Source organism: Pseudorca crassidens, chromosome 1 (genome assembly GCF_039906515.1).
Source record: "Pseudorca crassidens isolate mPseCra1 chromosome 1, mPseCra1.hap1, whole genome shotgun sequence".
NCBI classification, from domain to species: domain Eukaryota; kingdom Metazoa; phylum Chordata; class Mammalia; order Artiodactyla; family Delphinidae; genus Pseudorca; species Pseudorca crassidens.
This window is the reverse complement of record NC_090296.1, coordinates 146,294,330-146,311,495: the sequence shown is the minus strand read 5'-3', so window position 1 is coordinate 146,311,495 and position 17,166 is coordinate 146,294,330. Positions and strand designations below refer to the sequence as shown.

The window sequence follows — 17,166 nt, the reverse complement described above, 5'->3', positions numbered from 1 at the left end:
GGAAACTAGATCCCACATGGCGCACTAAGAGTTTGCATGCCGCAACTAAGAGTCTGCATGCTGCAACTAAGAAGTCTGCATGCCATAACTAAAGATGCTGCATGCTGCAACTAAGACCCTGCACAACATAAATAAATAAATAAAAGATAAATAAATATGAAACATACTTATAAAGAAAAAAGTAAACCATTATTGCCCAATGATGTGAAGTAACTTAATGACACTCAAGAATGGTTAAAATGAAAACAAAAAGGTTAAAATGCTAAATTTTGTGTTATGTGTACTCATCACAATAAAAAAATGGAATTAAAAAAGTATAACTTCAACAAAATGATTTTTTTTTTTTTTTTTTTTGGCGGTACGCGGGCCTCTCACTGCTGTGGCCTCTCCCGTCGTGGAGCACAGGCTCCGGACGTGCAAGCCCAGCCGCTCCGCAGCATGTGGGATCTTCCCGGACCGGGGCATGAACCTGCGTCCCCTGCATCGGCAGGCGGACTCTCAACCACTGAGCCACCAGGGAAGCCCAAACTGAATATTATTTTTAAACACACATATACACATACAAAGTAAATCATTTGCAATTTTTAAAGCACTTTTGACTATTATAAGTTCCTTTTGTTATGACCACTGAGGGCCACATGCCTTGTGGGCTTTCCCACAAGGAACCTACCTGTTTTGAGATTCTCTTCCACATCAGACCCAGCCTCTGAAAGGACTGCTCTGTCTGGGCAGGTGGCACCAGGCCTGAGAGAAGTAGCAGCTGCAATGTTCAGCCCCCAGCTGCCCAGCTGGTCTGGGCCCCATACACACCCACCATCCTGGTCACGGTCCCTCTCTATGTCCTCACAGCCCACCTCCCTCCAGCAGAGAGGCTTCTCCTCCATTCCCTGGAAACCCAACACGCCCTGGGCAACTGCACCCCATGTACACACCTGGAGCTGGTCGCCCAGCCACTGAAATGCAATAAATCCTGGTTCTGTTCTGATGACGAAGAGTCCAAGTGCAAACTGTAGTACAAGACCCCAGGACACAGCCCGCCAGGATACCTGCCACCCGATAGAAAGGTCCTGGTGAGCTCAGCTCCTCGGGAGTTCCACAGGGAACAGTTGGGTGAGGGCAGAGGGCACAGCACTGCTAAGGGGCTATGGGAGATTTGGCCAGTCTGTAGGATGAGGGCTGGACCCAGCCAGAGCTCTGGGCCAGTTGCCAATGGTTACATTCCCCATGAAGTTCAGAATAGGCCACACTTGGCAGCAATGCACCTGGGAAGTGGGCAGGGGTAGGGCAAGATCTAACCAAGGACCAGCCTGGAGTGTGCCATGGCACTTGGTCCTGGGTCATCACGGGGTAGGTGGAGCTGGAGTTGTGGCATCAGTGTCCGGCTTCCATGTAACTTTTGTCTGTCTGGATCCTCCCCCATCCCTCCTATATAGTCAGGGCTCCCAGCCACTCTGACCCCACTCTCTCTCCCTCAGTGCACTCTCCCCACCCCCAGCAGAAGGGAGCTGGACTCCGAAGGGCTGCTGCTACCTCTCAGCATTTAATGACTCCTTAGCAGTGATCCCTACACCCAGGTGTGCATCAGGATCTCTGGGAGGCTTGGCTGGAGTCTGGGGGAAGGTGTTAACCACACTGTGAAATGGTGGTGGGGGGGGACCTGATATCAGAGAGGGAAGGGGCTGCAGCCCACTCTGGACCTGATAGCTAAGCACTCATTGCGCAGTGATGCTTTGAGAAGGCAAAGAGGAGGCAGATGAACATGCAGATTCCTCCGAAGGACACCAGTTGCTCAGGCCGCTGAGAAGTGTCCAGAACCAGCCATAGGATCAGGGCCAGGAAAGCAGCAAGGGCTAGAAAGGGCTCCCTGCGGGAGAGGGGCAGAAAGTCATCACTGTCAGCATCTCCTCACCCCCACACAATAGCACCCAGGGCCCCAGAGAAAGGGTACTCAGGGCTGGTGAGGGCAGAGAGAGAACGCTGTGTAACCTCAGACAGGCCACATAGCCTCTCTGAGTCTAGTTTCCTCATTGGGTAAACAAAGCCAAAGACACCCCATTTCTCAAGGTTGCCGAGAGGACTAAATCAGAGGATGTGTGCACTCAGCTTAGCATGGTGCCGAGCACATGGCCCCATCGAGAGGCAGGAATTCTCAAAGCTGCAATGATGCTCAGCTCAGCCCAGCCTCTGACCTTGCCAGGGTGAGGTGGGGCCTGTGTGGGCTAGAACTCAGCACCATGGACCATGGGCTCTGCTCCCCCAAAGCCCAGAAGCAGTAGTGTCAGTCTGGAATGCAGAGTTGAGCACCTGAGAGCTAGGGCTGGATGCAACTTTTACAGCAACACCTCCCTCCCTGGGGCTGGGATTTGCTTGTCCAGGAGGCAGCCTGAAATGTTCAAGAGCCCAGGTCTGGGTACTGGGTGAACAAGGTCTAGCCCCGACCCAGTCTCCAACTCACTGGGTACTATAACCACAGATAAGGTTCACTGAGCACCTATTATGTGCCAGGAACTATGCTGGGTGCTGAGAGACTTCCAGTAACTGTCCTCATCTTAGAGATGAAGAAACGGAGGCCCAGGAAGTTAAATGACTTGCCCACAGCTGCCCATCTAGAAAGTAGAAAAGCTGAGATCTTAGCCCAGGCACTCTGGCAGCAAATCTATTCCCTTAACTAGTTCTGTACACCGTCACCAGCCGGAAAGAGGAGGACCCAGGACCTGAAATCCATCAGGCTAACCCCAGAGTTGACTGTTTATTTTTGGTGTGTTTCCCAAACTCCTATCATCCCAGTTCCATTGGCACGATTTCTGCCCTGTCTCTGTGCCACCTGTACTATTTTCCTTGAAGTTAACTCATTTTATAAAAACTGAAATGCATGTTTGGGGTTTTATTTTTTTTTTGGAAGGGGGTTGTTTTTAATAGCTTTATTAGAGATATGTTTTTTTAACTTTTTATTTTATATTGGCATATAGCCGATTAACAGTGTTGTGATAGTTTCAGGTGCACAGCAGAGCGACTCAGCCATACATATACATGTATCCTTTCTCCCCCAGACTCCCCTTCCATCCAGGCTGCCACATAACATTGAGCAGAGTTCCCTGTGCTACGCAGTAGGTCCTTGTTGGTTATCCTTTTTAAATATAGCAGTGTGTACATGTCAATCCCAAACTCCTTAACTATCCCTTCCCTCCACCCTTCCCCACCTGGTATTAGAGGTATGATTGACATAATAAATAGAACATGTTGAAAGTGTATAATTTGATAGTTTCGACATATGTATACACCATGAAACCATCACCACTATCACAGTGAGCGTATTATATCCATCACCCTCAAAAGCTTCTTCATACTCCTTTGTAATTCCTTCCCTCATCCCCAGGCAGCAAATGATCTGTTTTCTGTCCCTAGGTGAGTTTGCAATTTCTAGGATTTCATAGGAATGGAATCATACAGTACATATTTTTTTGTCTGACTTCTTTCACTTAGCGTAATTATTTTATTTTGAGATTCATCCATGTTTTTGCATGCATTCATTTCTTTGTATTGCTGAGTAGTATTCCATTGTGTGGATATACCACAGTTGGCTTATACATTCACCTGTTGATGAACATTTAGGTTGTTTCCGGTTTGGGGCTATTGCGGATAAAGGTGCTATGAATATTCAAACATTCATGTGCAAGTCTTTATGTGGAAGTACGCTTTCTTTTCTCACTATAAGTGGAATGGGTGACTCATATGGTAGATCTAACTTTTTAGGAGACTGCCAAACTGTTTTCCAAAGTCATTTTACATTTTTCCATTCCCACCAGCAGTATGTAAACGTTCCAGTTCCTCCGCATCTTTGCCAACATGGTTGGTATGGTTACTCATTTGAATTCTAGTCATTCTAGCAGACATACAGCAGTATCTCTTTGTGGTTTTAATTTGCATTTCCCTAATGACTAACGATGTTGAGCATTTTTCCATGTGTTTATTTGCCACTTATATATCTTCTTTAACTAAACATCTGTTAAAATATTGAGCCCACCCTTAAACTGGGTTTTCTTATTTTTCAGTTTTGAGAGTTCTTAATACATTCTGGATGCAAGTCCTTTGTTAGGTATGTGACTTTCAAAGCTTCTCTCCTAATCATAGCTTACGTTTTTTATTCTCTTAACCAAGTTTTTTGAAGAGCAAAAGTCCTGAATTCTGATGAAGTTTAATTTATCATTTAAAAAAATGGATTGTGATTTTGGTTCTGTATCTAAAAAATTTACTTAACTCAAGGTCACAAAGATTTTCTCCTACGTTTTCTTACAGTAGTTTTATAGCTTCAGGCTTTACATTTAGGTTTATGATCTATTTTCAGTTAATTTTTTAATATAATGTGAGGCATAGATCAAAGTTCCTTTGTTTCTCTCTCCTCCTCCTATTCTTCTCCTCCTTCTTATTCTACATATGGATATCCTATTGTTCTAGAAGAATTTGTTGAGATGATTATTATTTCTTCACTGAATTGTCTTAGCACCCCTGTCAAAAATCAATTGGTTATATATACGTAGGTCTATTTCTGTACTCTCTATTCTATTCCATTGATCTATTTGTCTGTCTTGATGCCAATACCACATTGTCTTGATTACTGTAGCTTTATAATAAGTCTTAAAGACAGGTAGTGTAAATTCATCAACTTTGTTCATCTTTTTCAAAGTCGTTTTGGTTATTCTAGGTTCTTCGCATTTCCATATGAATTCTAGAATCATGTTTTGATTCCTATCCCAAAAGTCTGCTAGAATTTTGATTGAATACTCTTAGAATCTATAGATTAATTTGAGGAGAATTGATATATTAAAAATATTGACTCTTTCAATCCATGAACTTGATATTTTGCTCCATTTATTTGTCTTTAATTTCTCTCAGCAATGTTTTGTAGTTTTCCATGCACAGGTTTGCAGGTCTTTTGTCAGATTTATCCTTAAGTATTACATATGTTTTATGCTATTCTAAATAACATTTATAATTTTAATTTATGATTGTTTGTTGTTAGTATATAGAAATACTTTTGTTTTTTGTATGTTGAGCTTGTATCCTTCAAACTTGCTAAACCCACTTATTAGTTACACTAGTTTTTTGGTAGATTCCATAGGATTTTCTATGTAGACAATCCTGTTGTCTGTGAATAAAGACAGCTTTTCTTCTTCCTTTCTAATCTACATGCCTTTTATTTCTTTTTCCTACCCGACTGCACAAGCTAGAACCTCCAGTACAATGCTGAATAAAAGTGGTGAGAATGGACATTCCTACCTTGTTCTTGATTTCAGTGGGTAAGCACTCAGTCTTTCCTGGTTAAGTATGAGGTTAGCTGTAGATTTTTGGTAGCTGGTCTTTATCAGATTGGGGACGTTCCCTTCTATTCCTAGTTTGCTCAGAATTTTTATCAGAAACGGGAGTGGAATTTTGTCAAATGCTTTCTCTGATTATGATGTGCTTTGGTGTGGTTTTCTTCGTGTTTCTTGTGCTGTAGGTTTGTAGAGTTTCTTGGATGTCTGGGTTTATAATTTTCATCAGATTTGGAATTTCTTGGATATAATTTCTTCAAGTATTTTTTCTTCCCTCCTTCTCCTTTGGAGATTTCAATTACTTGTCTGTCTGCCTACTTAATGTGCCATGGTTAACTGATGCTCTGTTTGACTCTTTCAAGTTTTTAAAAAATTTGTTAGGTAGAGCCTGAGCAGCGTTTATTCTGTGGTTAATTTTTCCCTATTACTGACCCAAGATCTTTCTTAGTACTCTAAACAATATCTGGTGAATCATGAGGTTTTCCATTCTGACTACTGAGAGCAAACACTACTCCTAACCCCGTGTGATCTCTGGGCACTGTTCTCTAATCCTTTTCAGTGGTTCTTCTCTAGGCCTTGCATAGTTTCCTCATACGCATTCACTGATCAGAACTCAGTTGAATACTGGAGGAGAACCCTCTGCAGATCCCGGGAACAGATCTCTCCCCTCTGGTACTCTGCATTGTGAACTCTAGTCACCTTGGCTTTCCTGAAGTCCAAGCTCTGTCTTTTCAACTCAGGAAATCTACTGGCCCCACCTTAATGCCTCTTTCCTGCACTGCGGCCTGGAAACCCCTCAATGCAGTAAGTTGGGGCAATCATAGAGCTCATCTCATTTGTTTCCTATTTCTCAAGGATCACTGTCCTTTGTTGCCTGATGCCCAATTTCTTAAGAGCCATATACTATTTGTTCTGGATTTTTAGTTGCTTCAAGCGAGAGGATAAACCTGGTCTCTGTTACTCCATCTTGACCTGATTTTGGAAGCCAAAATCAAATGCATGTATTTTAAAAACAGTTTATTGAGACAAAATTCACATACTATACAATTTTCCCATTTAAAGAGTATGGTTCAGGGCTTCCCTGGTGGTGCAGTGGTTAAGAATCCGCCTGCCAATGCAGGGGACACGGGTTTGAGCCCTGGTCCAGGAAGATCCCACAGGCCGCAGAGCAACTAAGCCTGTGTGCCACAGCTACTGAGCCTGCGCTCTAGAGCCCACGAGCCACAACTACTGAAGCCCGCGTGCCACAACTACTGAAGCCCATGCACCTAGAGCCCAGGCTCTGCAACAAGAGAAGCCACCGCAATGAGAAGCCTGAACACCGCAACGAAGAGTAGCCCCTGCTCGCTGCAACTAGAGAGAAAGCCTGGGTGCAGCAACAAAGACCCAACGCAGCCAAAAATGAAAATTAATTAATTAATTTTTTAAAAAAGAGTATGGTTCAATGGTTTTTAGTATATTTACAGGGTTGTACAACCGTCACTGCAATCAACTTTAGAACATTTTCATCAGCCCAAAGAGAAACCCCACACCTCTACTCACCACCCCCATCTTCCCATCCCCCTCCAGCCCTAGTCAGTCACTAATCGGCACTTCCCTGGTGGTGCTGTGGTTAAGACTCCGAGCTCCCAATGCAGGGGGCTGGGGTTCAATCCCTGGTCAGGGAACTAGATCCCACATGCATGAGCAACTAAGAGTTCATATGCCACAACTAAGGAGCCCATGAGCCGCAACTAAGGAGCACACCTCCCGCAACTAAGACCCAGCACAACCAAATAAATAAATAAATATTTTTTAAAAAATCACTACTCTACTCTCTGTCTCTATAGATTTTCCTATTCTGGACATTTCATATAAATGGAATCCTACAGTATATGGTTCTTTGTGACTGGTGTCTTTTACTTAGCATAATGTTTTCAAGCTTTGTCATTATTGTAGCATTTATCAGTACTACCTTCTTTTTATGACCAAATAATATTCCATTATATGTATAGACACAATTTATTCAGCCATTTAATGGTTGATGGGCATTTGGATTGTTTCCACTTTGGCTATTACGAATAATGATGCTATGATCATTTGCATATAAGTTTTTGGATATATGTTTTCATTTCTCTTAGGTATATACCTAAGAGCGGAAATGCTGGGTATGGTAACTCCACGTATAACATTTTGAGGAACTGACATTGTTTTCTATTGCAGCTGCATCATCTTACATTTCTTTCAGGAGTGTTATGAGGGTTTCAAATTTTTTCGCATCTTTGCCAACTCTTGCTATCATTTATCTTTTTTGTTATAGCCATCCTAGTAGATGGGAAGTGGTATCTTGCTGTGATTTTTTTTTTTTTGGTATATAATTTGCAAATATTTTCTCCCATTCTGTGGGTTGTCTTTTCACTTTGTTGATGGTGTCCTCTGAATCAAAACATTTTAGTTTTTATATAGTCTAGTTTATCTGCATGTATTTTTCTTTTTTTCCTTGGCCATGCCATACAGCTTGCAGGATCTCAGTTCCCCAACTGGGGACTGAACCTGGGGCCATGGCGGTGAAAGCACCAAATCCTAACCACTAGACCACCAAGGAACTCCCTACCTGCATATGTTTTTTTAAAGGAAACTTTATAACAATACCTCAAATGGAAAACCAGTATCAGTGATTTGTCATAAACAGAAGATGACTGTAAAAATAAATCCTTTTATAAATCTATTTAATAAATAGAAGGTAAATGTAAAAACAAATCTATGTATAAATAAAACTAAAACTTTGTTTATAGGCTGGCTCAAAGCATTTTGCTGTGGTGCGGGGGTCTTACTTTGGGAAACACCATTATGCCCTGCACCTGCCTGGCTTACTCATTGATTATCTTTGGGCACCAGTTTCTTCATCAACAAAAAAAGAGTACCTTTTTTAAGCCATAGAAACATTTTTTTCCAGCTAATTTTTTCTTTTTTTTGCAAACCTGTTTATAAAACAGATAAAATAGAGCTGTCTGCTTGAAATGGAGACTGGGAGGCAGGGTGTCTGATGTTCCCCTCTCCAATCTCCCTCACCTGCCCTATGGTACCTCCAAGGTTTCCAGAGCTCTAAGGAACCCAGTTTAAAAACCAGGGGATCCCAAACTGTTGTTCAGGAACATGGCCGGCTACATCAGAATCCCCTGGTGGCTAACTAAAAACATTAACTAAAGGGAAAAGAATTTCAATAAGAATAGATACATGTATATGTTTAACTGAATCACTTTGCTGTACACCTGAAACTATCATAGCATTGTTAATCAACTATACTCCAATATAAAATAAAAAGTTAAAAAAAATATTGATTCCTGGACCTCAATTCAGACTGCTGAATCAGACTCCAGGGGTGGTCCCCTGCGGCTGTATGTCTCATGCATGCTCCAGGTGATCTGATAGGAGGCACTGATATGGGTCCTCCCTGCTTGAATGGGCTGGGATATCTGAATTTAGGAAACTGTTGATTCCTGTCCTCAGGTATCATAGGCACCTGTTTTAACTGGAGCAGAGAATCAGGTGGGAACTGGCAAAATGCCACAAAGATGGCACAAAGATGCGTCTGAAGCCACCCAGCAACACCTGCTCCGGGGCTCCCAGGAGGCGGGCAAGTAACATGTGCTCTCCATGGCCCAGGAGCCCTCTGGTGCGACAAGGACAAAGGACCTCCCCACCCAGCCCTGGCTGTGACCCCGCAGCTGACTCAGCGGCCCTCTGCCAATGTGCCTGCCCACCCCCATACTCCCCTGGGGCCTCACTTACCTCTTAAACCAGAGGTTCGGGCTGGGATGCCCCAGAGGCTTGACACACCTCAGCAGCTTTGGCCCCAGCAGCCTCTTCAGCAGGCTGTGGGCCAGGAAGACGAGGTCCACATGGGTGAGGACACCTCACCACACAGGTGAGGGCCCTCTGGAAATCCAGGAGGCAGGCCATCAGCAGGAAGGCAGCAAATGCTGGGAGTAGGTGGAGGATGAAACAGAGACGGGGTCATCCATAATGACACTGGCGTCTGCAGGACCCCGCAGCCCTATCCTCCAGCTCCACCTTATTCCAGCCAGAGCTCTCTGAGCCTTAGTTTCTTCGTCTGGAAATGAGCACCATTGTCTCTGTTTTGTCAGAGGGTCATTATGAAGTTAATTGACAGAATGTGTGTAAAAGGGCTTTGAAAACTATAAAGTGCTGACCGAAGTGCTGAGGGAGATGTTTATGGAGGAGGCAAGACAGCATGAGTCTCTGAGCATCAACGGAGCGCCTGCTATGTTCCAGAGCCACACTAGGTTCCGAGGAGGACAGAGATGGATAAGTCAGTGGCTCCAGGAAGGCATTCACTTGTGTGTCAGGATCCCGTTCTGAATATTCATCAGTGACCATTTTTCTTCCTGGAATTTCCTTTTCCCCCTTTGCCCTTCTCCCCATTTGAGCTGCTAGGCCAGTCTGTGCTATACCTCAAGAGAGGAATATGATAGCAGATAGCAGAGGGGAACTATCTCTCCCTGGCTTATGAATTTCAAGAGCCAGAGCCTTTGAAGAATGGAAAGGACTTATAACATTTCCATTGGATAAAAAATGTGGGATGGAACATTTTGAGTAAGCGTAATCCCTCCCCCTCCCCCTCTGCTGCCAAACTAGTTAGAGGATACCCGTGGGTCCCAGAGAAGAGGACTCTGAGCCAGGGGAGGTGGCAAAAGCCCAGGCATATTTGTGGCATTGCAAGCAAAGGCTTCCTGCCCCAGGGAGGCAGCAAAATGTCACGGAGAGGAATACGCGTGGAATGCATGGGCAGGCAGAAGGCTTCTAAGGTTCCGCACACTTCAGCAGGCACCGAAGCAGAGGAAATGATCTCTATGAGTGGCCCAGACAGAAAGGAGACCAGAACAGGCCCACGATGGAGATGGGGGTGTCTCCATGGCTACTTGCAGTGGCAGAGAACCCAGGACCAGTTGGGGAAGTGGACAGGTTAGCAGACCCTTGAGAACTGATCGTGGATAATCACCCCCAGGGACTCCTGAAGAAAGAGGTGAAGGCATATTCCACACTGACAGACGTTCAGTTCCTATCCCTCACTTGGAACAATGAAATTGAAATAGAAACTTTATTTTCCATAAGTCAAGTTATGAAAAATAAAGTTACTTTTCTCTGACGCAGAAGTTTGTGGGCTGGGACACCTGTATGGGGGTTAGTTAGAAGCACACAGGTGAGGCTCTGCAGGGCAGCGCCAGGGATGCAGGCATAGGGCTGTGGGAAGTCAAAGGAGGGGGAGCTGGTGGGAGACAGGCACCAAGGTCAGCACGATTTATAGCACTGCCAGAATTACTCCTCACACCCATTTCACGGGTCGGTACTGTGGTGATCCCCATTTAGAGATGAGAAGTGAAGTGACTCACACAGGGAGGAAATTGGACTGGAATTCCAACCTGGGTCTGTCTGCGGCCAGCAGGGACCAGCACATTGTGTAGGAGAGAGGGCTGTGTGGACAAGTCCTCCAGGCAGGACACGGGAGAGACATGTATTAGGAAGTATTTTCATCCTTCTAGGATCCATTCACCTCTCCAGTGAAGTATTTTCATCCTTCTAGGATCCATCCACCGACTCTGCTCCTGGTGTCCTGCTGCTGCCCCCACCTGCACGCCTTCTCAGGCTGTCTCAGGACTCCTCTCCCTCTCTAATTCCTTCCGTGTGGCCGGTCCCCAGGTTTCCATCTGCGAACCACCTCTCAATTCGTTCTCCATGCACCCCTGGGAAACCTCTTCTCCTCCTGGAGGGCCTGGCAGCGGTTACCTCCAACACACTGTCCGAAACAACTCGCCATCCCCCTCCCTGCTGACATCCCCTCCTCCACCCCTGTTCCCTGGCTCACCCAGCATGGTCCAAGCAGAACCCTGAGGCATCCTGGATTCCAGGGCCTCCTTCATCCTGCACAGGTGATCAGCTCCCAAGTCTGGCTGGTGTGGCTTCTCAAAGATTTCTCAGATCCGCCCCCTTCCATCCTCCAGCACTTCATCTTCTCCCATCTGGAACGTGGTCCTGAACATCTCCTTCTCCCGTCTTTCCTGCCTGCCTCTTCTGGGTTTCCACAATGTGAATCCAAACTTGACACTTCCCGGTTTAAATCCTTCAATGGCTCTCTCTGGCCTTGGAGGTAAAATCCAAGTTTCTCCAACTCCCTCCCAATACCTGGCCCCTTCTCATCCCTCCAGCCTCATCCTCTGGCACTCCCGGTCTAGAACTTTACCCTCCAGCCACACTTGAATGTTTATCAGCTGCCTGCCCACATACTGCAGGTTTTCACCTTTGCTTGTGTGTTCCTCGCCTTCTCACTCCTATTGTCCTTCCCCTTTTACCTGGTTAACTCCTGTTCAATCTGTGAGACTGGAATGTTACCTCCTCCTGGAAGTCCTCCCTGATCACCCCCACATCCTTCCTTGGTGCTCCCAGATGGCTCTCGGCATCATGTGGAAATATTTGTTCCCCTCTCCCTTACTGATCAGAGAGTACCTTGGGAACAAGATCTGGTCTGGTTCAATTCTCATTCCCCAGCTTCTGGAACAAGAGCTGGCCCTGAGTTGGTGCTCAACAAACCTTTGTTGAGTTATTGGGTAAGTGAATGACCCTGCCCTGAGACATGGTTGGCTGGGGTGGAGGTGGCTGAAACCTGGGTGGTGGGAGCCATGGGGCTAAGCAGGAGTGTCTGTCTCCATGGTGGGGCTGGGCCCCAAGCTCACCAGTACATAGCAGGCCTGTGCAGATCCATCGAAGCAGCTGTGCGTGCTCCCTGCAGAAGCGTCTCACCCTCAGGGCTGGCTGCAGGCTCCTCCTGGGGAGAAGACCAGCAGGGTCTATGAGTGGCGCCCCTGACTCCCACCCCTGTGGAGATTCTCAACACCTCCAGGTAGAAGCCACTCAGGTACGTCCCCAGTAAAATGGCAACATGGGGCGAGCCAGGCACTGGCCTTGACATCCCACATGGTTACAGGGCAACCCTAGCCCAGAGCAAACTAAGGAATGGCTCAGGCCGTCCACTCCTTCCGGCCTCTGTCTGTACCAGCTGTGTCTCAGCCTGGAGGAGCACCACTACCCCAGTGATAATCCTGCCTCCAGGGTTTGGGAAGGAACCCACTGAGACAATAAGGAAGAACCTTACCAACATACAGAAATGCACAAACCACGATGGCTGCCTCCCCTCCCCTGTCCCATTTCCAACTGTCTGAGGAGCCACGTGGGGAGGCGCCCAGCTCTGCATTTACTCCTGTGGGACATTATCCTCCGAGTCAACAGCACCTCCCGGAGAGAGGAAGTGTGAACAGTCCACTGGCAGCCGTCACACAGCCCCACTGTCTTCCGGACCCGGTGCAAATGCCAATTCTTGTCGGGTCACTTGGTCACTTGTCTGTCCCTGGAGGAAAGGCTGGTACCTGAATACCTCTGAGGTCTCCCTGGCTGAGCACGTAGGAGATGCTCACTCACACTCATTCAGCCACCAGTCACTTTTTAAAGGAAACTCTCTCCCCTCTCTCTGTCCCCACCACCCACCTCCTAAGTAAGGCATTTTTCCTCAGTCTCATCCCAAGGCAGACAGATGGAATCCGCAACCCCACCTGGCTCAATGCTTGAGACCGAGCAGGACCCTATGGGCCTCTGGGCACAGAAGCCTATGTCCCCCGTTTCTTGTTTGTAGGGAACAGACTCCAGCCTCCATGACCTTCCCTGAGTCCCAAAGGGCAGATTCAAACAGTGGTTAATCAGGGAAGGGAAGGGATGCAGAGACAAGGGAGGAACAGCCAAGAAACAATAGTGCAGCCTTGGGGCAGGGTCCTTTGTCCCCTTCAAGGGAAACACATAACAATATCTTTGAGCTCTTTACAGAACTAAAACCCAACAGATGGGAAATGTCAGTGTTCTTCATTCCAGAAAAGACCACCTGAGCCCAGATTAAAGGAGCCATAGAAGCTCATCAAGAAGATTACCTGAGGGCTTCCCTGGTGGCGTAGTGGTTGAGAGTCCGCCTGCCGATGCAGGGGACACGGGTTCGTGCCCCGGTCCGGGAAGATCCCACATGCCGCGGAGCGGCTGGGCCCATGAACCATGGCCACTGAGCCTGCGCGTCCGGAGCTTGTGCTCCACAACGGGAGAGGCCGCAGCAGTGAGAGGCCCGCGTACCGCAAAAAAAAAAAAGATTACCTGAAACAAAAGTAAAGGGGTGCAGGCCCTGCACACACCCTAGTCTTGTCAGCCACCCCACCCTTGAACCATTGCTATAAAACTCCTCACCAAATGCTCCTGGGTGGGGACACACAGTTTTCGAGGGCGGGAGCCGGCTGTGTCTCCCTTTGCCTGGCAAAGCAATAAAGCTATGCTTTTCTACTTCACCCAAAACTCTGTCTCCGAGATTCGATTTGGCACTGGTGCGCAGAAGCCAAGTTTTGGGCAACACGCTCTCATCAGCTCAGGATCTGGCCAGTCAGGAACCACCCCCCCGCCCACCCCCAGTAGGCCTGGGTGTCAGGAGGCCAAGCTCTAGGTTCGATTTGCTGCCTGTGTGACCTGGGTCCATCTCTCTCCCTCTCTGGGCTTCAGCCTCCCCATGTGAAAGGAGGGGCCTGGCCCAGTCTAGGGGTTTTCAAACTAAGCTTCAAGGTTCCCTGAGGTGTCCCAGAGACCGAATGGGGTAGAAGGCAGATGGGGAGTAAAGAGGGGACCAGGCTGGTTCAGGGCCCCCATCCAACTTCAACCAGAGCAGCCCCTCAGTATAAATTGGGGTCCCCCATGGGATTTTCATTCTGGCCGCTTCAAAGCAGATTGGGAACCTCTGGCCTGGCTCACCTCTGAGGCCGAGGTCAGCAGGACTCATCTGTTGGCTAAAACACGTTTACTCCTTTCTTCAGCAAAGGTCCAGTGAGCCCCTTCCCTGTCAGGAGGCCAGGTTCCCCACAGGGGCCTCCTCCCCGGGCCAGCCCACATCCTTCCTGGAGACGACCTACCACCCTGAGGAGGGCTCTGGGCCAGCCTTGCTCCCGCTGTCCCTGACTTCTGCAGGGCTTGAGTCACTGTGCCAGGGTCCCGGCCTTCCTCCTAAAGCCACCAGAAATGGACCGGAGTGTGCCTCCCGCCTCACGCGAGAATTACAGCTGGGGGCCTGGAGTGCAGAGAGACCCAGGCTGCCACCAGTGTGCCCACAGTCGCCTCGGGAGTGGACTGGGGACTTATCCTTTAATTTCTTATTTTTTCGGCTGTGTGGCGAGGCATGTGGGATCCTAGTTCCCCAACCAAGGATCGAACCTGTGCCCCCCTCACCGCACCCCCCCCCCCCAGAGTGGAAGCACAGAGTCTTAACCACTGGATGGCCAGGGAAGTACCTTCCTCCTTATCATTTAGATCACAGCTGAAATGTCACTTCCTGAGTGAGCCCTTCCCTGACCTTTCTGACAAGGGCAGGCTCTACTGGCACATGATAAGTGTGCACAGATGTTTAATGAGTGATTAAGGGGGCTGCTCTGTGTGGAGGAGGTCAACACACTGCGGGGGGTCATAAGTGTTCAAGCAAAGAGGTGAGGAGGAGGTGGGGGCGGGAGGAAGATGATGAACAAAGGCCCCTCTCACCAGGAGGGGCCAAACCAGTGTGGGGGAGGGGACAGGCCAGGCTTTCCAACAGCTCAGCCCCCATGTTCTCCAAACCACCAGCCGCTGATGTGAGAGAGCTGGCCTCTCTTAGGCTCGGTGTGTGCCCCAGACCTTGCAGCTGAAAGACAAAGTCAGGGCCCAAAGCTGAAAGGGGAGGCTAGGCAGGACCCAGATGAGGGGCTGGGTGAAGGGCAGAGGATGGAAGGGAGGAGGCGGGGAGCGGGGAGCAGTGGCCTGGCATAGCCTCTCCCGTCCCAGAGCTCAACCCTCATTGTGCCAGGGGCCCCAGTGACAGAGGAAGGCCCCCGCTCCCTGCACTCCTAAACCTGTGAGAGGCAAGTCCTTGTAAATCTGGGAGGTCAGGCTGAAACAGGGCAAGGTCTGCCCACTTCATAGAGAAGGAAAGGAAGGAATTATGTATAGCATGTGTATATATATGAAAGGCGTTTTTCTGAAGACAGGGCTTAGCTTTCATCACTCACCGCAACAGGTTAAAACCACTGCCATTAAGTGATATTTTCATTGTATTACACTCTCCCATCTCTGAAAGATGGAGAGACAATATCCTGAAGACAACATTCCAGTCCCTGGATCCAACTATACCTGAAACCAGTACTACCCCTGGGCTTTTCAATTACAGGAGCCAATATAGTCCTTTTTTTTTTTCTTTTTCTTTCTTTCTTTCTTTTTTTTTTTTCTTTGCTGAAGCTCAGTTCATAGGCCTAAACTCATCTGTAAATAAGAGCCCTAACGACGACTCCATCTTTCTTCACTCCTGTCCCCCCTCTTTTTCTTCCCCTTGGGTAGCACCCTACCTTGCCCAAGCGCCAGACTGGCTAAGCTCACATACCCAGGAGAACACATGCAAGGGCACACATGAGCAGGTCCACGTAGGGAAGTACTCACACAGGCAGAGCCTGGGAAAGCCCAGCCACCCATGCACACACGCAAACACAGACACACAGCTGCACGGAGAGGGGCAGGCTCTTCTTCCTACTCACATATTTGTGGTCAACAAGTCCCTCTCAGGGAGATGGAAGCGCGTTTCCACGGGGACGGGCTGGATCCAACCTGCTTGCGTTTTGGCCTGTCTTCTCATCTCAGTGGAAATTCCTGGGCAGAGTCCAGAGTTGGAGTTGGCTGGGCCTCCCACCTGGCTTTGTCCAGCACGGTCTCCAGAGCCCAGGGCCACGGCCAGGGCAGGGACCCTGGCCTCTCTCAGGGAAAAGAGGAAACGGGGCAAGTGGGCCTCACTCTAGGCCTGGCCTGCGGAGCTCCTGCCTCATAACTGAATCTGCCTTCCTCCTCAATGACGCCTTCCTCTCCACTCTTTCCTGCTCCCAAACAGGCCCACCTCTTCCAGGAAGCTCAGCTTTATTACTCTCACTCTCCCCATATCCCCTCCTGGGGCCTCCTTTTCCACCTGCCATCAGTGCTACTCAGTTTTTTGGATCATGTGTTTTATCGTTCGTTTTGCATCTTACACAGTCTCCCTTTCCTCACTGGATCAGTAATTATAACAGCAACCTATTTTCCTGAGCTTGAAGATAAGGAAAGCAGTGTAGTGCCATAAATAATAAAAGTGTTTCAGGTCTAAGTGGTCTTGAAAACAAAACAAAATCGCAGCTTGCCCTTTGGTTCCATGGCTTTTTAACTGACACCTAAGCAACAGTGTGCAAAGTCAATGGACAAAGCCTTTAACATTTCAGTCCTCAAACTAAACATTAAACTTATCTGACAGGATTGACAACATCTCCTTAATAATTAATCATACACACTCAGGACAAAATCCTTTATGATGCATAAACACTTCCTGGTAACACAGAGGCGGAGTTACCAGCACAGGCTGGTTGTTTTGGAAGTTTGGGAACCATGATGGATGAAGGGTGGGAGGAACCCCTTCTCTTTAAAAACATTTTTTTTTGTCATTCTGATGACCAAAGTATTACACATGCATCAGCAAACATTTAAACATTATAGAAATATACAAAACACAGGAAGTTAAAAATCCCTCTAATCTGAGCCTTCCAGATATGACCACCACTGAGCTTGTGGAATTTTTCTCCAGACATTTTTCATAAGTGAATACTCTTTTGGGTTACTCATTTTACAAAAGAGGCTTATACTATACCAGCTTTTTTGCAATTTGCTCTTTTGGGTGGAGATCCACACTGTGCCCCGCTCACTCTGTTGGAGGCTTGTGTGCTGCCTTGATTATAAAGTAAAC

The 17,166-nt window shown here is 47.6% G+C and overlaps 1 protein-coding gene across 1 annotated transcript in view; it reads right to left on the bottom strand.

Annotated features, from left to right (window-relative positions):
• The window catches only part of SLC28A1 (solute carrier family 28 member 1), a 52,778-nt gene that overhangs the window by 27,759 nt on the left and 7,853 nt on the right, over positions 1 to 17,166 (bottom strand). The window contains 9 exon segments of the mRNA XM_067729977.1: positions 933 to 1,046; positions 1,711 to 1,864; positions 9,084 to 9,211; positions 9,213 to 9,274; positions 12,044 to 12,135; positions 12,852 to 12,854; positions 14,300 to 14,367; positions 14,370 to 14,390; positions 14,956 to 15,057. Of these exon segments, the coding sequence (XP_067586078.1) occupies positions 933 to 1,046; positions 1,711 to 1,864; positions 9,084 to 9,211; positions 9,213 to 9,274; positions 12,044 to 12,135; positions 12,852 to 12,854; positions 14,300 to 14,367; positions 14,370 to 14,390; positions 14,956 to 15,057 (744 nt within the window).